The sequence below is a fragment of the Primulina huaijiensis genome, chromosome 4 (genome assembly GCF_012295235.1).
Source record: "Primulina huaijiensis isolate GDHJ02 chromosome 4, ASM1229523v2, whole genome shotgun sequence".
NCBI classification, from domain to species: Eukaryota; Viridiplantae; Streptophyta; class Magnoliopsida; order Lamiales; family Gesneriaceae; genus Primulina; species Primulina huaijiensis.
In genome coordinates, this window is record NC_133309.1 from 4,170,189 (window position 1) to 4,191,120 (window position 20,932).

A 20,932-nucleotide genomic window follows, 5' to 3' on the forward strand; every position below is an offset into this window, starting at 1 on the left:
ATGGGGATTTGGTGGTAGCCTTGGTATGCATCCATAAAACGTAGTAATTCAAAACCAGAAGTAGAATCTACCAGTTGATCAATCCGAGTAAGGGGATAACAATCTTTGGGGCAAGCTTTATTCAGGTCCCGGAAATCTACGCACATCCTACACTTCCGGTAGCTTTAGGAACGAGGACCACATTTGAGAGCAAAGTAGGGAATTGGACCTCCCAAATGTGGCCGGCCCGCAACAGCTCTCCCACCTGCTCATTAATGACTTTATCTTTCTCCGGGCCAAAATGCCTTTTCTTTTGCATCACGGGTTGGGATCCCGGGATAATATTTAATTTATGCTCGGCCACTTGTGGCAAAATCCCGACCAATTTCTGTTGAGACCAAGCGAAAATACTAATGTTAGCTTTTAGACAATTTAAGAGATTTACCCGGGTGGACGCATTGATGTCTCGGGCCACCCGGATGTGTATCCCTGGCTCAATCTCCACTGCCTCTTGCTCTTCCTCAGCAAAAAAATGAACCTCCCTTTCCTTGACTACCTCCTCTGCTTGACTCTACCTCTTCCCCTTATCCTCCCTCCTTGCTCTTTTCTGATCCACTCGGATAGTCTCCCCATAGCATTTCCGAGAGGAAGGCTGGTCTCCCTTGACATTCCCGACACGTCCTCGTACTGAGAATTTAATTTTTTTGATGATAAGTGGAGGCCACAGCTCTCATCTCATTCATAGCTGGCCTCCCCAAGATAATGTTGTATGAGGACGGGGCATCCACCACTGTAAAGATTGTCATGACTGTTTTCATCAAGTCCCCAGTTCCCAGGGTTAGTGGCAAGGTTATTTCCCCCTCCGAATGGCATGACCAGCGAAACCAAACAGGGCAGTCTCAACCGCCTCCAACTGATAATCCTGCAACTCCATCTGCACTAAGGCCTCTTTGAAGATAACATTAACAGAGCTGCCATTATCAACGAAAACCCTGAGTATATCGTAATTAGCAATCCTGGCTTGGATGACCAAGGCATCATTATGGGGTAAGCTGACTCCTCTAAGATCTTCCGAGCCAAAGCTGATGACCGGCTCATTCCTCCTCCTCTCATCAACTTCCAGACACATTCTCATTCCCCTCGCCTTCCGAGCCCAGTTAAAATCACCATCTGTAGATCCTCCCGAGATCATTTTTATTACTCCTCGACTCGGGGAGGCTTTTCTCTTCTCTGGCTGTCTACTCTTTTCTTCCCGAGAGCTTCCCTACTCCCTCCTACTTCCACTTTGGATATCTGCTGTTCTCCGGGGAATATTGGGTCCGGGACACCAAGATAACCAAGGTGGTTGTCTGGACCCATCTCGGGTGGGATGAGGTTCTGGCATAGAATGTCTATTGGACTCTTTCCTCAAAGTTCGGCATTCATTTGTGTTGTGAGAACATTCTTTGTGAAGGGTGCAAAACCCTTTCTTTTCTGGTCTTGGCGGTTGTGCTGTTGAACTCAGATGATGGGTCATGTCCGAGCTACATTCTTGGATTTCTCGATCCCGGGCAATTCTCAAAGGGATGTGAGAGAAATGCCCTGGACCACTCTTCTTGTGAGCTCTCTCCTCGGGCCCGACAACCCGGTCCCCCCTGGATCTCTTCAAGGCTTCTCTTTTTTGATGTTGTGCCTCTTCCATGTTAATGTATTTTTCTGCCCGGGATAAGAGATCTTCAAAGTTACCGGACAGTTTCTTTGTTAGGGATCGGAAGAAATCTCCTTCCCATAACCCTTGCATGAATGCGGTAGTTTTTGTCTCGGGTGCGCAGGCAGGGACATCTAGAGCCACTCGGTTGAATCTTTTGATATATGCCCTTAGGGTTTCATCTTGACCATGTTTCACTTCAAACAAGATAAAAGCAGTCGTCTTATATTTCTTACTGCTACTGACCTGGTGCAAGAATATTTTTTGGAAATCTTCGAAGGATTGAATGCTTTGAGGTGCTAACCCTTCGAACCACCTTTGAGCAGAATCGACCAGGGTGGTCAGAAATACTTTGCATTTGATTTGATCCCCATAACAATGTAGCATGGCCATGTTTTCAAATCGAGCAAGATACTCTTTGGGGTCAGAACTCCCATCATAATCTTTGATTCTGGCTGACTTGAAGTGCCCGAGAAGTGGTTCCCGTACTATAGCATCAGAGAATGGGCAACCCTTGACAACTTGAGCACTGCATTTAGAAACAACTTGCCCCTCCAACACTCTTACCTTCTTTCTCAACTCCTCTAATTCCTCCGCCACAGTAGGAGACTAAGAGCCCGCACTTGACTCCATCTCCTCCTTCCTTCTCTCTTCTTCCTGCTCCTTTTGTGCATGTTCCTGTTCTAGCACGGGCCGAGTAGAATGATTAAACAGGGGCCTTTTTGCCAAGTCTGCATCCACGGCATTAGATACAATTTTAGCCAAGTCCTCGGGTGTCAAGTTATTAGTAGGTCGGGGGCCAGTAAGTCTTGGTTCGAGAAATGTCTTGGTTCGTCCTTCTGGTAGGAGCCATATCAATGTCTTAGAACTCTATTTCCCACAGACGGCACCAATGATGCGATCCGGGTGAAATGGATGAGCCGGGTCGGGTGCTCTACTGGATCTGCTATCAATATAGTAAAGTAAAAGAGAACTAAACGTATGGGTCACAAGCTTGCTTCTTGGGGTGGATGAAAGGATCTGCAACCAAGAAAGTAACCACGTGAATGGGCGTCGGAGGTGTAATGACCCGAATTCTTATTTTGAATGAAGTATTAATTAAGAGATAATTAAAGAGTTGTTAATTAAGTATTATTAAGGAATTGATAATTTGAGATTAATCTGTTGGATCCACCGAATTTTAAATAGATAACCCGATCTACTTCCGATTACGTTATCTCGAGAAATCCAGACAGACGAATGAGATTCTGACACATGGCAGATAAGATTGATTCGGATTTCTGAAACAGTCCGGATGCAGCTTATAAATGGAAGATGAATTCTTTTGTTTCCCACACCGCATCCTTCAGAGAGAGAGAGTCTTTTACCTTAGGTTTTCTAGCCAGTTTTTAGGGCACTGTGGTGTCAGAAAGTTTCGGAGCTAGTGTCGACTCGAGGGGGGGTCGTTGAACTGAGATCGAGACATCATCAGCAGGCTGACGACGGACGCAGGTATAATCCTAAAGCCATTAGAAAGAACTTTATAGCATTTTTGGTAATTCAGAATCTGGTTTGATAGTGATTTCATATTGTTGATATTGTCTAGGTTAAGAGCTTTCTGTCAAATTGTTTTAGTGAGGTACGTGATGTACTGACTGAGATATCTAATCGTAGTATACACACTTATATGCTGCATATTTATGTGTTGCATTATACATGTTTTACAGCTTTGGCATATTATGCATGACATATCATGTTGAGCCTGATATCTTTTGAGATATAACTCGTTTGTTGGGGCCGCTCAGCCCTATTCTGTATTGTGGACGATGGGACATCGAGAGCTACAGTGTCCGACGGGACCCGCGGGCTCTGATGACCTGGACATTGTAGGTCCACGTCTTGATGATGAGTGTGGGAGCAAAACATGTCTAGGGCATATCAGAGACTACACACTCAGGCGCCTCTAGACCGAGCATGAGATTCTTGACTTGATCCTTGATATCCGAGCATATTGCATTTCGCATGCATCATATCAGTTTGTATACTCGTACATTCTCGTATTGGGCGATTGTCGCTCACGTCCTTGTTTTCATCTTGGGCACCCCATTCCACGGGGCAGGTCTTAGGTTGGACGGTTCGGACGACCAGGGCAGTGGCTTGAACAGTTGAGTTTTTGGTGGTGATCTAGTGGAGGTTTTATGTGGTTCATCGTTTTATTTTTTAGAATTATGTTTTCGATATGGTTGTATTAATGTTTAAGACTGATGTTGTTTGTTCTGTTTTCATTTCGGTTGTAAGATGATTAAATTATTCGGTTTCCGCTGTTTAATTGTTGTTATTATGTTTTAATGTTGCATGCTTATTAGTTTGTTTAGTAGTGGCTCGGGTAAGGGCGCTACATTTGGTGGTATCAGAGCATGTGAAGATTTTTGGGACATTAGTAATTCTGTTTTGAGGATTTAGAGGTTGATTTTGGTTTCCTTTCAGATGTCAGGAGATGGAAGCAGTCAAGGAAGTGTGGGACATGGTTGTTATGGCGACGATGAGGCTGGCTGAGAACATCGTCGTAGAGATCGTGACGGAAGGAGGCGTAGGAACCGTGTCAACATTATGGATTTCATGAAGATTGGACCTCTACTGTTGACCGGAGTTGAGAATGCTGATGTTGCTGAAGCTTGGGTCGATATCATGGAGCAGTGTTTTCGAGTGCTGCACTATGACGAGGACGAGAAGATGGAGGTAGCCGTTTTCATGATCCAAGGAAAAGCTCGGAAATGGTGGAAACCTGTTTCTGCCATTCTAGTTCAGCAGCATGGGCGGATTCGTTGGGAACATTCCGTCAGGCCTTCATCAATCATCACTTTCCGCCAGCTCGTCGTCAGGCGAAGGAGATGGAACTCTTGACATTTAAGCAGGGAGATTCGAGCATTGAGGATTACCCAAAGCGTTTTACGGATCTGTTGCCGTACGCTCTTCACATCAGTGAGAATTCTGCAGCACAATATTCTCACTTTTTGAATGGTTTGAACCAGGAGATTTTTTATCGGGTTCCAGTCTATGACGATCCTACTTCGTACGAAGGATTAGTGAATCATTGTCGTCAAGCAGAGATCATTATTGCTAGGAGGAAGGCTATGCAAGCTAGCAAAAGTTCTAGTTCGTTGGGACCGAGGGGTCAGTCTTTCAAGAAGTCTGCATCTTCTTCTTCTTCTGGTTCTGGAGGGGTGCACAGCTTTGGTAGGAAAACGCTGCAATGTGGCCACTGCGGAGGAAATCACCAGACGGAAAATTGTTGAAAAGTAACAGGTGCTTGTTTCAATTGTGATTGTTTTGGTCACATGAAGAGGGATTGCCCTAATTTGGAGAATTAGAGTATAGGCGGAGGTTCTATGGCAGGGTCTTACAGTGGAAAACAGTCTGAGGTCAAAGTGCAACAGAAAGGTTTTCCTGCTCAAGGTTCTCGTCGTAGTGGAATATCACAAGGATCTCAGCAACGTCCACGAGTTCAAGGGCAAGTGTTTGCCCTAAACCAAGAACAAGCTGAGGAGCAAAACGAGAGAGTCATTGCAGGTAATTTTATTTTATATGTTATTCCTGCATATGTATTAATTGACACTGGGGCATCGCATTCATTCATAGCATCAATATTTGTTAAGAAGCATAAACCACCCTACGTGTCATTAGATGTTTTGATGTCGATGTCTACACCGATGGGACAAGAGGTTTTAGCTAAGCGACTTGTAATAAACTGTTTGTTAGAGTTTGAGGGAAAAAACTTGTCTGCCAATTTGATTATATTGGCTATGGAAGATTTCGATTGCATTATGGAAATCAACCTATTGACTAAGTATAGAGCGACTCTCGTTCAGTTTCGTCCAGAAGGAGACGAGAATTGGTTTTTCTTTGGCGAGGGAGCCCGACCTCCAATGCCAGTAGTGTCTGCTGTAAAGGCACAACGGGCTTTAGCGAAAGGAGGAGAAGGATACCTCATTTATGCTGTTGACGTATCGAAGGATGTGATCGACGTGAAGAACATTCTAGTTGTTGATGAATTTCCTGATGTTTTCCCCGATGAGATTCCTAGATTGCCTCCGGAGAAGGAAGTGGAAGCGGAGATAGAGTTAATACCAGGAACCGCACCTATCTCCAGAGCGCCTTATAGATTGGCACCATCGGAGATGAAAGAGTTGAAGCAACAGTTACAAGATCTTCTTGACAAATGGTACATTAGACCCAGTGTGTCTCCTTGGGGAGCACAAGTGTTGTTCGTTAAAAAGAAGGATGGGTCTATGCGGCTTTGCATAGATTATCGACAGTTGAACCGAGTAACAGTCAAGAAGAAATATCCGTTGCCACGGATTGATGACTTGTTTGATCAACTGCAAGGAACTTCAGTGTACTCGAAGATCGATTTACGGTCTAGGTATCATCAACTTCGAGTTCATCAACGTGATATCCCCAAGACTGCATTTCGAACAAGGTATGGTCATTACGAGTTTCTAGTGATGCCGTTTGGTTTGACGAATGCTCCACCAGTATTTATGGATTTGATGAACCGAGTATTCCAGGAGTATCTTGCCAAGTTTGTCATTGTCTTTATTGATGACATATTGGTATACTCTCGTAGCCTTGAAGAGCATGCACAACATTTAAGGATTGTGTTGCTAACCTTAAAGAATCACCAACTATATGCTAGATTGAACAAGTGCGAGTTTTGGCTCGACAGAGTTGTCTTCTTAGGACATGTTATATCCAAAGATGGGATATCAGTGGATCCTAACAAGATCGAAGCAGTGTTGAGTTGGGCACGGCCGGAATCAGCTCAAGAGATAAGAAGTTTTCTAGGTTTGGCAGGATATTACCGGAGATTTATCTCAGGATTTTCTCAGATTGCCAAACCATTGACTCAGCTGACGTGTAAGAATGTGCAGTTCGAATGGACACATGATTGTGAAAATAGTTTCAATTAATTGCGTCAATGTTTGACAACTGCACCAGTTTTAGCTCTTCCATCTGGATCAGGAGGGTACATTGTGTACACTGGTGCATCACTTCAAGTACTTGGGTGTGTTTTAACTCAAAATGGTCATGTGATTGCATATGCATTCAGACAGTTGAAGAAGCATGAAGAGAATTATCCAGTTCATGATCTGGAATTAGCAGCGATTGTGTTTGCTTTGAAGATCTGGCGAAATTATATCTACGGAGAGAGATTTGAGATTTTTACAGATCACAAGAGTTTGAAGTATATTTTCACTCAAGCAGAGTTGAATATGCGCCAAAGAAGATGGATGGATTTGTTAAAGGATTATGATTGCGAAATCAAGTATCATCTACGATCAGCGAATCTTACAGCTGATACTCTTAGTAGCAAGGTGATATTATCTGCACTTCAGACAAGTTTCATATCAAGTGTAATCCAAGATTTTTGTTCTCTGGGATTTCTCTTGCGTCATAAGATAGGAATGGAACACATTCGAGTAAAGAGCATTTCATCTGAACCGAAGTTGTATGCCATAATCAGATAAGCTCAGTTTTCTGACCCGAAAGTGAAAAAGTTAGCAAGGTTAGCTAACAGAGACAACACATTTGGCTTTGCGTTCCAAACAGATGGAACCTTGTGTCTGTCGAGAAGAATCGTAGTTCCAGAAGATTCAGAATTAAGAGACGAGATTTTATCTCAAGCCCATAGGAGTAAGTTGAGTATCCACCCTGGAAGCATGAAAATGTATAAGGATTTGAAGACCAGGTTTTGGTGGAAAGGTATGAAGAAAAGTGTTTACCAGTTTGTAGCAAAGTGTTTGGTTTGTCAGCAACTGAAAGCTTAGCATCGACGACCAGGAGGATTACTTCAGAATCTTCATATCCCTGAGTGGAAGTGGGAGCATGTGACGATGGATTTTGTCACCCACTTGCCGTTGTCTTCTAAAAATTGTGATGTCATTTGGGTTATTGTGGACCGACTGACTAAGTCAGCACATTTTATTGCGTATAGTCGGGAATATAGTTTTGATCGCATGGCAAGACTATACATCCAAGAGATTCTTAAATATCATGGTGTGCCAACAAGTATAGTCAGTGACAGAGATCCACGCTTTACCTCAAGGTTCTGGGAAAGTTTTCAAAAAGCGTTGGGAACGACATTGAGTCTGAGTACTGCCTATCATCCAGAGACCGATGGTCAGTCTGAGAGGACTATTCAGACACTCGAGGACATGTTGCGTGCTTGTGCTTTTGCTTTGGATTTTGGACAAGCATGGCATGATCATCTGCCGCTTGCGGAGTTTGCATATAACAATAGCTATCACAGCAGCATTATTATGGCTCCATTCGAAGCATTATATGGAAGACGTTGTCGTACTCCATTGTTTTGGGACGAAGTAGGAGAACGACAAGTGCAAGAACATGAATTAGTGCAACAAGCGATTGACGTAGTGGAATTGATTAAGAAGAGAATTAAAGCTGCAAAAGATCGTCAATCGAGTTACGCAAATACCAAGCATAGACCACTACAGTTTCAGTCAGGGTAAAAAATTTTCCTTAAAGTTTCACCATTTCGCAGGGTGATGAGATTTGGACTCAAGGGAAAATTAGCCCCAAGATTCATCGGACCTTTTGAGATCTTGGAATGTGTTGGAAATTTGGCATATCGATTGGTTTTGTCGCCGTATCTGTCCAGCATTCATAATGTCTTTCATGTATCTTTTCTACGACGGTATGTAGCAGATGAATCGCACGTTCTTGGTCCGACAGATGTCCAACTTGAAGAAGACTTGACTTATGTCGAGCAGCCACTTTTAATCCTGGGTAGGAAAGAGATTAAGCTCATAAACAAGATCATTCCACTTGTTCTAGTCTTCTTGATTCCGATGTAAGACTTTGATTCTTTTGTAGAATCAGCTTGTCTTGTATTTGGATATTTGTTTCCTGTATTAAAGAAAACTCAACTCTTTCTGGATAAATTACCTGGGCAACTTTTCCAAATATCAGGTATTTCAATGAATTCATTTTTAATAAACAATTTTGAATGATGTGTATTAGATAGAGCATATGAAATCTGATAGGTAAAAGAATATGGTCTATTACCTTCTTTCATAAGCCTTTTCTCCTTGAAATTTTGGTGCAATGTCAAGGCTTGGTTAAAATCTCGATTTGTCAGATTGTAGGCAATTCTTGGGTAGATTACTCCTACAATCTTTCCTGCACAGAGATTTCCTGAGATAGTTTCCAGTACTTAATCTTGAAGGTTTCCCATTCTTTTATCGCATATTGCAATATCAATGGGAGAATCTATTCCTTCTTTGAAAGTATCTTTTATCATAATCTGGATTGCTCCGATATGAATCCAGGACATAGTCCTTGCTACTTCTATCTAGATTTTTTGTAATTTCTCCTTAATTTCTTCAGAAGGAATTAGCTGCATCTCCATTCTATTTCCTGTAAGTTCCATAGGAATTGCCATTTTTCTTCTAGAAACTTTATGGATTAGATGATGCTTTATGTTTCTTAGGCCAAGATTTCCTAAGAATTTTTCTACTTATCCTGCAGAGAATCCTTGATATCTCTGTATACTATGATTTTCTCTTATAATCTTTTGGACCATGTTATGAGATATTATTGTCTGGCTAAAGAATCCAGACAAATCCTCATGTGTTTCGTGTCGAAACACTTCGTCCTCAGTCAGATTCCGATTCTGTTTCATCAAATTCTTCCTGACTTAAGACTTCTTCTTCTTCATATATACTTTCATCTGAGGCAATATCCTCAAATCGGTATACTTGAATAAGATCTTGGTAATAAACTGCTTCTTCAATATCCGTGGTTGAATCGAAGCGTTTAATACCTTTTTTTTCATTTTCTGGACAATTGGTTAAGATATGACATCTTTCTCCACATGTCCAGCAATTACAATCCTTGAAACTTTTATTAGCTCGAGTATGAGCTCTTCTGAAAGTTTTCTTGGTAGGTGTTCTTCCTATGCTCCGAGATGTGCTCGATACTTGAGAGGATATCCTACTTCTTGATGGTTTTTTTCTTTGTCCAGATTTATAAGATCTGGTTTTTTGTCTAGAGCAAACTGTTCTTCGTTTCTAAGAACTCCTTTCACTTCAAACATAAGGATGAGTCCTAAAATTTTTCCTCTTATGCTTATGTGGTTTACTTTCAATAATCATTAGAAGATCATTTTCCTTAAAATATAAAAGAGTAAGTTTGTTAATACCCCTTAAACGTTTGTAATGCTTCCAAATGACATAATTCTGTCAATTTTCCTTTAAGAAAAGAGGTCATTCGTGCCAATGTATCTAGATTGGCAGGGATATATTCCATTTTTCTCCAGGGACTTGGCATCTTCGCAAAGAAGAGCTGCATTGCTATATCCTCTTCGACCCCTGAATTCCATCTATATTTAGTGAATAACATAATGTATTCATCCACTAAACATATATCATGTAATTCAAGACTATACAGAGCTTGAGTGTATTTCTTTTTCTTCTCTGTATTTTAACTGTTAAAATAGTCTACCCCTATAAATTGTGCTTTAAACAGGGTATCCATTCTTCCGACTATCTCGCTAAGAGATTTTCCGGCTAGGACTGACTCTTTGGTTTTTACTGAAGTCATGTCCCAAGAGATTTTAACTGATCCCATCAGACTCATTTCCAGAAGTTTAATGAATCATTCTCTATTGAGATCGAGTGTACCTGCTGCGATTCTCATAGCGGATGTTCAATCATCTATGAGATCTTCTCTGTTTTTGAAATCTAATACATCTAGGTTAAGCATAACCTCATAAGGATGTATAGGTTCTAAAAAAGATTTCCCATATGGGGTTTGGTGCAAAGGAATTTGATTCTTCCTTGACCTTGATCCCGCTGGGTGCGATCCTCCACTAGTGTAAAAGTCTGGTTGGGATTCTCTCATATTTATATTCTGAGATCCCACACTTTCTCTTGATGGTTCCTGTGAAGATGACCAGGTTATGATAGGTTGTTCACTCCCAGTCGTGTTCATCTTCAGATCTACTACTTTGACATTTGTAAAAGATTCTGCAAGCTCTTGTAGATCCTCTAGACTAATATTTTCTAACGTTGTCATCAGATTAATTTCTTTTCTGAGACTGATTTGATTAGATTGATCATCTTTTCTTCTTCAGTTAAAGGTTTTGGCATTACTTTGGCCTTCTCTCTTTGATGTAATAAGGGTTCAGTACAAAAGGATGACGATAACCTTCCTTCTGAAATCCTTTTACTAGAACTTAGTTGTTGTTCTAGATTTTGAAGTTTTGTTCGAATATCTTTTAATATTTCAAGAATTTATTCCTGATTTTCAAGGATTTTCTCCACATTCTGTGGTACATGATATAGCATATTACCATAATTTTGTATCATCTTTTGAATTTTTCTAAGATCTCCTGAGAGTTTAGAGGAATCCGGTACTATTTCTAAAAACATGTTATTTTGAATCATAATTTTACCTTAAGATTCTGATATGTTCCTTCCTGATATCTAACATTGGTTAGATCTTCCGATTGCAAATATTCTAGAGTTCTGGAATAAATCTCATAAATAATTAATCTTGAACCTGGGTTCGCATTCATGTTAATTGAGAAAATTCTCCTCATCAAACGTTTAATTACCTAAAAATAATAAATTTGTATGTTGATATCATTTTTTTATCAAGAAAATCAATCTATTTGAGTTATCAACTATAAGAACAAACAAAGATATTTGTCTTTTTAAGTAGTTTTTAAGTAGCGGAGCCAAAGTTTTTTTAGTGTGGATATCAAATTTAAAGTTTAGTTGAGTTTGGTATTTTTTCACCATTTACCCATAAAAAATTGAATCTTTACCTCTTATCAATCATCATAATTATGAAAATATAAATAAACTATGAAAAAAAAAAGATTAAACATCTAACAAAAATTTAAAAGAAAAACAAAGAAGCACACGTACATTAATCACACCCACTCAGAAAAGGAAGAACTTTCAAAGTTTTGGGCAGAGCATCGGATAGCGAGCAGCCAAAAGGATGAGATAAGTCTTCCCTCTGCAAAAACAAACCCCACAGCTTTTTTTCTCTTCGGTCCTGCAAACTTTTTGCATGCTCTGATTTGATTTGATCCTTCTATGACTCAAAACATTGACATTTTACTCACGTCAATCTCTGCCAGCTAGAAAAGGACAAAGACTCACACTACCCAATGCCCCAAATCTTCTCTCAAACCAACCTCTGCCGCCTACTGCTGTAGAGTGTCGCTTCGACCTTTACGAAAAAAGCTTAGCTTTAAATTCCACAGTCGATTTGAATCATATGTTGGGACTCCAGCTAAGAAAAAATACAGCATCGTTGATTTGAATAAAACCTTGAAATTGTGTGTTACCATGGAATTTTCTTGAATCTGATTAATAATTTCACATGAGATAATAAGGCTACCAGCTTTGACAAAAAGTCTTTTCCTAACAGCAGAACATGATTAATCAAGAAATCGATCGAGAAAAAACATCTGCCTGATCATGTAATGAGAAAAGATTCTACTGAGAAAATATGGAAGCCTATCTAGAAGAAATGTAGGAGAATATCTAGATATCAGTAGCGTGGCGGGTGGAGTGGTGGAGGCTGTCTCGCGGTGGTAGCCCAGATCACATCCGAAGGTTGATTATAGCTGTGAATGGAAATCCCACATGATTCCGCCGCTGTGACACCATCACCTCCCCCGCCGCCGCTATCCATTCCTCCACCGGATACCGCAGGGGGAGACTGGTCCCCGTCGACACCACTATCATCCATCGGTAATCTATCGTATGATGGGCTGTTGAAAGTGGTCGAAATCAGATAAACGGTGGCGGCGGATATCAAAGGACCCATTACGATCCCACCCACCATCTGCCCCTGTGGGCCTGCCAGTGTTATGGTGAACCCGTTGGCCAACCCACTAGCTAAATTCGGAGACGAAGTAGACGGCGGCAGAATCGTGGCGGAGATCGATAGGATGTCGAACCGGCCATGGAAGGTGACGGTGGCACCGGGGTTCGTCGACGGCTGCTTCAAAGTGACGTTGGAAACCAAGCCGTAGCCATTGAGCACGCAAAGACCGAGATTCCTCTTCCGACAGAAGCGAGTGGTGGCTTCGATGACATCAACACCGGGAGGGAGCTCGAGGACGTAAGGCGTCATTGGAGGTTCGGGTGTATCCGGAGTTACGATCACTGGTGGTCTGGGTTTGTTCTTGGAACCGGGTGGTCGGCCGCGGGGGCGGCGGATGACTTCGATGGAGGCACCGTCGTTGGGTAGAGGGTGGTCTTTTGGTTGCTTCATGGTTGAGTTGGAGGGACTATGAGCACCAGCTTCGGATAACTTGGGACGGTCGGCGGCGGCGGATGGATTGGGGAAAGAATGGTGAAGGTGTGGCGCCGGCGGATGCTGGAAGTCGGCAGGTTGACGGTTGGGCTTGGGAAACATGGTGTTGTAACGATACTGTTTATGTTCTGCTCTCTATATTCGATGGGACGAGGAAAATTGAGAGGAAAATTGAGTGAGAGAATTTATATATTATTTAATATGTATTTAAAATTATAATCGTAATTTATATAATATTTTTAAAATTTTATTAAATTTTTATTTTTATATTTAATTTAATAATAAATAAACTTTAGAAATGAGTGAATGATTATAATGAATTTGAGATGACTAATATTAAATATAAGTTATGATAATTTTGAAAAAAAAATTAATGTAAAAATAATGTAAAAAATATATGTAAAATATTATTGTAATACATGTCTTTTATTTGGGTCATCCATGAAAAAGTATTGTTTTTTACACTAAGGTATAGTTTGGTATAATAGATAAGAGAGAGATTGATAAATAATCCTTCTCATCTCACGTTTGGTACCTTTTTAGAAAGCTCATGATAATATCATAAGCCTGTGATAAATAATTTTATACAATAATAAAATATCACTTCTATGAGATGTGATAATTTTAATTTAATGATAAAAATACCACAAATGACTTAATTGCCCTCAATATATAAAAATCCTAAACCTTATCGTTCTCTCATTTCACCGTCCCATCAAATAAATATTTTTATTTATTTATATATATATTATTTAATATGATAATTATATAAATGAAATCGAGATATTTATATAAATGATTTTTATAAATCTCAATAAAATTATTAGTATCACTCGATTAACATTAAATATTGATACTTAACTTGACTCACAAAATCAATTACTCAATTATCATATTATATAATATATAAAATTAGGTAAAAATAAATAAATCATGCAAGCACTGTCGGCGTATGAACAGATAAGAAATATGAACTCAAGCAACAACTTTGAAATTATAAAATTTATTATGATAATGTTAATTTTTTCATTACAGTCTAATATATAAATTTAATCACTCTTATTGAAATCATACCAAACATTAAATATAATATCCTACATCTTATTTATCATTAACTTATCATTATATTATATATCACACGTTTATCCTATCATGTGTACCAATCTATGTCTAAGTGTATTATTTTTTATTGTGAATATCGGTAAGATTTACCTGTCTCACAGACAAAATTCGTGATATCATCTCACGAGAGATCTACTCAATATTATTATATTGTTATAATTTTTGTTTGTCTAAATTTATTAGTGGAAATTAGTAAGCTAGGGTTAGTAGAAATATGATTAGAATTGTAATTTCAATTTTGATCTAAGAATCTGCCAATACCGATTGCTATGATTATCTTTTACTTAATAAAATAGAAAAACGTTGAGTGGATCTCGTATGAGACGGTCTCACGGATTTTAATCTGTGAGACGGGTCAATCTTATCGATATTCACAATAAAAAGTAATACTCTTAGCATAAAAAGTAATATTTTTTCATGGATGATCTAAATAAGAGATCCGTCTCACAAATACGATCTGTGAGACCGTTTCATACAAGTTTTTGCCAAAAAAGTTATATAAAAATATATATTATTATATTGAGACACACATATAATTCTTGATATATAATTTTTTTTAAGGGAAACAGTTTTATTTCTAATTTATTTTTTCTAAACAAAATTTGCATGTCTCAAACAAATTGTAAATTAATTAAAATAAAAAAACAACTTAGAATTGACAAATTTGGAATAAGAAAATAAGTTCTCCAAAAGATAAATGTAGAGTAAATTCAAGTTGGAATGTGGATAGGTTCGGAGGTCAGACAAGTGCGACAGCTAGTTTTGGAATTTTGTACCTTTTATTTTTTCTACGGAAATTGGATTTCAGTCCTGCGTCCATTTTTTTGTGTTCAGTCTCTTGATATTTTTTTAATAACACATTTCCACATTAAGTTTACAACATTTTTACATGAAGTGTACCACATTTTGTATGACATAGTACCACAATTTTGTGGGTAGGAAGTGAACCCAAAGAAATATTTTGATTGAGAATTTTTCACCAACTTTCTCATTTCTACTATCGGAGAAAACCATGGGTTTTGAATTATGTAATATTTTTTAATATATAAAATATATAAAAATGATAATTAATATAATGTTTGATTAAATTTGAGATAATATGATATTAACATTTTGTTTTTTTGAAAATATTAATAAAATATTATAATATTATTTATTAAAGATAATATTGTAATTTCAATTCAATTATTTGATTGATATCAGATAAATAATTGATTGTTTGATTGATGTAAGATAAATGATTACTAAATAAATAAATATTATGGTACACCAAAAATAATATTAGATTAAATAAAAATTTAACGAACCAAACGGTACTTAATTATCATGAGACTGAGATTTTGGATGCTATTGAAAATGAGGACATTTCTCCTCTATGTGGTCAAAACTATCACATTTATGGCATATATTAGGCAGTTGTTAATCTGGGGAGGTTTTTTGTGACAAGATCTATCTCTATCCCATTGGTGTTTTTTTTTTCTAGCACCTGAAATTGACTAAAGTTGTCCCTTTTTATATTGTCTTCAAGAAGGAGTTTTGTCCAATTGAGTGGATATTGGTGTTGTTCTTCGCGTGTCTTCAGTTGGACACAGTAATGGGCGAGCTTCGAAAATCTCTCTACAATTAGGTACACAAAAAAAATGTCACTTTATGTTTCTTTAGGTACCGTTTGGTTCATGGTATAAGATATATAGTATGGAGATAAGTAATATTTTGTAATAATAAAATAAATAGAAAATAATAGTTAATATAGTGTTTGATTTAATTGATTTGATTGATTAAATTTGAGATAATATGATATTATCATTTTGTCATTGTTGAAAATATTAATAGAATATTAATAATATTATTTATTAAAGGTAATATCATAATTTTATATTATTGATTTGATTGATGTCAGATAAATTATTACGAATTTGATTGATGTGAAATAAATAATTAATAATTTAATTGATCGAGATAACTAATACTTGTACAAAACAAGTGATATGATAGGACTATTTATATTAGTACTTACAAGTACCTTAGTAAATAAGAGTAAAGTAGCTTGAAGTTGGGCTCTCTTCTTTTGTCTGTTTTTATTTTACTATATATTAATAAAGTATTAAGTTTTTAATTTAAAGACCATGTAGCTCGCTCAATGGATATGTCTTTCTTTTCACAACGGATCATATGTTTCATTCCTTATATCGCTCGCTCTCTTATTTTATTTGTTTCTTTCCCTTTTCTTTTAAATTTATTATTTCAAATTGAATTTTAGTTTCTCGCTATTTTTCATCATTATGGTATAACTCTCATTTCAATATAAATCAATTTAATTACAATGAAAATACTGTACAACCACGCAACGCGGGTAAAAAATAATTAGTGTGTAATTGTGCGTGCATTGATCAAGCCACATTCCTAAAACCAATTATATATGTCATCCTTCAAATTCTCCTAAAACAATACAAGATGTTTTGATGAAAAATATAGAAGGAATAATGATAATTATTCTTCTAGATCAGGCTAGCTAGTGAAAACTTCATTGATCGACGATTTCAGTTAGGAATTCTACGAACTAGTGAAAACGTCATTGATCGACGATTTCAGTTAGGAATTCTAACACATGTACTAGACCTAGTTTTAATAAATTGGATGAAGTCACAAATTATCACTACGTATTGGATTTAATTAAATAATAATTATTCAAAGTGACTATGAAATTCCTTCTCTTAATTATCAATATATTTATAGAAATAATATTATTATTATTATTTAACAGTTCAATTAATTCTAGCGAAATTTAATTAAACAAAAACACATTCAGCAATCATGGAATCCCTATTTCACCTAATTAAAATAGCACATTAAAATCAAATATTATTTCTAGTCGGTTTAACAATTTATTAATCAATGTTTGTGAAGTTATTTTTAATACATTCCTTTCGGTTCATGATCAAACAAAACACATGCAAATAATCGGCCAGATTAAAAGCAATAAATTTAAGCAAATAAAAATAAATAACGTAAATAAATCAAAATATGAATTAATCCAATACACAAACGAATATCAATAGTTTATCCCTATCGTGGTCGAGCAAAAGTTAATTACTCCATAAAATCATGTTTAGACAAAATTCCAATATTTGAATTCATAGTGATGAAAAAATAAATAAAAATAAAGAAATCTTAGGGTTGACGCATGAATCTTGCTTCTCAACTGCGTCTCCTTCTCCAAGCTTCAAGACCTATGATTTAAAATAAAGATTAAAAGATCTAAGTATAGAGTAGGTCTCTTGTGAGACGTCCTCACGAATCTTTATCTGTGAGACGGGCCAACCCTATCGATATTTACACTCACAAAATACGACCCGTGAGACCATCTCACACAAGTTTTTGCCCTAATTATTGTTAGGTAAGAATTTAATGGGGTGGGACCTACATTAAATTAAATAATAAAAAAAACGTATCCCACATCGAAAGATTTTAAAAAGCTGGACGAGGGAATTGGTTATAAATAGAGCCCAATTCCTTCAGTTATTGTATCCTAAAATCAAAAGCATTTCAGGTTTGATAAAAAGAGAGTGCATAGAAAAAAGAGTGTATTTTTTTCTTGAGTGCGGGAATTCTCTTGTGTGAGTTAGAGAAATTATTTTCTCGGTATACTCGGGTTGGGAGTGTGAGAAATATTGAGTGTATTGGTGTATACACTTATTGTAATATTTCTTCCAGTTATAAAAGATGCAGTGCTCCGTGGACGTAGCCTATATTGGGTGAACCACGTAAATCTTTGTGTTCTTGTTGGTTATTTTATTCCGCAATTCTTGGTACTATTATCATCGTGATCGGCATCTCTTCGGTGTAATTCTCCAACAACTGGTATCAGAGCCTTGTTGTGAAAATTCTTAAGAATTCTGAGTATGCTATGTGGTTGCAGCTTTGTCTGATCTTCCATAACAGAAAATATTTTTTAGATTTTTTGCTAAGGCTAGAGAAGTGATGGCCGGAGATGATGGATTGGGACCGGGTATCAACAAGTTCGACGGTACAGATTTTACGTTCTGGCGACTACAAATTATTGATTATTAGTATAGCAAGAAGTTGCATCAACCTCTATCTGGAAAGAAGCCAGAAAAGATGGAGGATGATGACTGGAAGCTTCTTGACCGACAAGTGTTAGGTGTAATACGATTGAACCTAACGAAGAACGTGGCACATAACGTGGCGGAGGCAAAAACAACAGATGAGATGATGTCCATTTTGTCGGAATTGTACGAAAAGTCATCGGCAAATAATAAAGTACATCTCATGAAGAAGTTATTTAACTTGAAGATGAGAGAAGATGCATCGGTGGCTAAACACATCAATGAATTCAACACGATTGTTTCACAACTGACATCGGTTAAAATTAAATTTGATGATGAGATTCGAGCACTTATTCTTTTGGCGTCTTTACCAGACAATTGGGAACCAATGCGAGCAGCGGTTAGCAACTCTGTTGGAAAAAGAAAGCTACAATTCAATGATGTCAGAGATCAAATTCTTGCTTAAGAAGTTCGCAGGATGGATTCTAGTGAAGGAACATCATCAAGTTCTGCTCTAAATCTCGAGAATAGAGGAAGGGGCAGGAGTGACGAAAAGAGTTTTAACCAATAGCATGGTAGATCCAAGTCAAGAAATGGAAAAGACAAAAGCAACTTTGAAAAGAATGTGTAAGTGCTGGAGCTGTGGTGAGACTGGTCACTTGAAAAAGAATTGTAAATCAACAAAGAATGACGCTAATGTTGTTACTGAGGAGGTACATGATGCTCTATTACTATCCATGGAAAGCCCGGTTGATTCTTGGGTTATGGACTAGGGAGCTTCGTTTCATACCACTGGTAATCGTGATATATTCGATACTTCCATTGCGGGAGATTACGAAAAAGTTTTCCTGGCTGATGGAAAACCTTTGGAAATAATTGGTATGGGTCATATCCGGATGAAGATGACAAATGGATCTGTCTGAAGAATCAACAAAGTCAGACATGTACCAAAATTGACACGCAATCTGATCTCAGTGGGACAACTCGATGATGAAGGTCATAAGGTGACCTTTGGTGATGGTTCTTGGAAAGTGAAAAATGGAGCCATGATTGTTGCTCGAGGAAAGAAAACTGGAACACTTTATATGACTTCCAGTTTGAGAAAAAAATTAGCGGATGTGGATGCTGGAGCTAATTCAAGTCTATGGCATAGTAGGCTTTTATGCTTGTTTCAAACGGAAAGCTACCGGAATTAAAGATCGTTGAACGCAAGCTGTATTTTTTGAAAAGCAGAAAAAGGTGAGCTTTTCAAAAGAGGTTAGAGAACCGAAATCAGCGGATTTGGAGCTGACACATACTGATATATGTGGACCATCTCCTGTGACATCTCTTGGAGATCACTCAAGATATTATGGCACTACTGTTGACGATTCGAGCAGGAAATTTTGGGTTTATTTTGTGAAAAATAAATCGGATGTTTATGAGACATTTAAACAGTGAGAGTTAGCCATGGAAGATGTGATGGATTCACTGTCATCCAATCACATGTGGGAGTTGTCAGAACTTCCTGAAGGAAAAAATTTTACATAGCAAGTGGGAGTACCGGTTAGAACATGACGGTAGCAAGCGGTACAAAGAAATACTTGTTGTAAAAGGTGAAAAGCAAGTCATTGGTTACATTGATATTTTCTCTCTGGTGGTAAAATTAACTACTATCAGGACTGTACTTGGATTGATGGTAAAAGAAGATTTGCATCTGGAACAGTTAGATGTAAAGAAGAGGTTTCTTCATGGAAAGCTAAATGAAGAAATGAATCAATCACAGGGATTTGAAGTACGAGGGAAAGAGAAAACGATGTGCAAACTTCAGAAGAGCTTGTATGGTCTCAAACAAGCTGCAAGACAGTTGTACAAGAAGTTTGATAGTGTAATGAATAATGATGGTTTTCTGAGATATCAGGCTGATCACTGTTGTTATGTGAAGCTTGATGGTTATTATATCATACTACTGATATATGTAGATGATATGTTGATAGCAGGAGCTTGTCTAGAGGAGATTGATAAACTCGAGAAAGAGTTATCAAAGGAATTTGCTTTGAAAGATTTGGGTGCTATAAAACAAATCTTTGGAATGGGGATCCTTAGAGATCGGGTGAATGTAGTCTTGAAGCTTGAGAAGATTCCTGGAAGCAAGAATCCAGCTGATATGCTCACGAAGGCTGTTATCATTGGAAAACTGAAGTTGTGTTTTACTTCAGTTGGTCTCCTGGACTAACAAAAGAGGTATGAGCTGCTGCACTGATGGTGTGAAGACATGATTGGAATCAACTCTTCAAGTGGGAGAATTGTTAGGTAAGAATTTATTGGGATGGGACCCACATTAAATTAAATAATAAAAAAACGTATCCCACATCGAAAGATTTTAAAAAGCTGGACGAGGGAATTGGTTATAAATAGAGCTCAATTCCTTCAGTTATTGTATCCCAAAATCAAAAGCATTTCAGCTTTGATAAAAAGAAAGTGCATAGAAAAAAAGAGTGTATTTTTTTCTTGAGTGCTGGAATTCTCTTGTGTGAGTTAGAGAAATTATTTTCTCGGTATACTCGGGTTGGGAGTGTGAGAAATATTGAGTGTATTGGTGTATACACTTGTTGTAATATTTCTTCCAGTTATAAAAGTTGCAGTGCTCCGTGGACGTAGCCTATATTGGGTGAACCACGTAAATCTTTGTGTTCTTGTTGGTTATTTTATTCCGCAATTTTTGGTAACTATATTATCATCGTGGTCGGCATCGCTTCGG

General features: G+C 37.6%; 1 protein-coding gene and 1 long non-coding RNA gene across 2 annotated transcripts in view; one reads left to right on the forward strand and one right to left on the reverse strand.

The window, feature by feature from the left end:
• The window catches only part of LOC140975929 (uncharacterized), a 78,498-nt gene that overhangs the window by 25,054 nt on the left and 32,512 nt on the right, over positions 1-20,932 (forward strand). The gene's annotated exons all lie outside the window — the stretch shown is intronic.
• LOC140975909 (AT-hook motif nuclear-localized protein 17-like) lies at positions 11,972-13,127 on the reverse strand. Its single transcript, XM_073439841.1, has one exon. It carries the CDS (start codon positions 13,103-13,105, stop codon positions 12,233-12,235), a length of 873 nt encoding a protein of 290 aa, XP_073295942.1. The 5' UTR covers positions 13,106-13,127; the 3' UTR covers positions 11,972-12,232.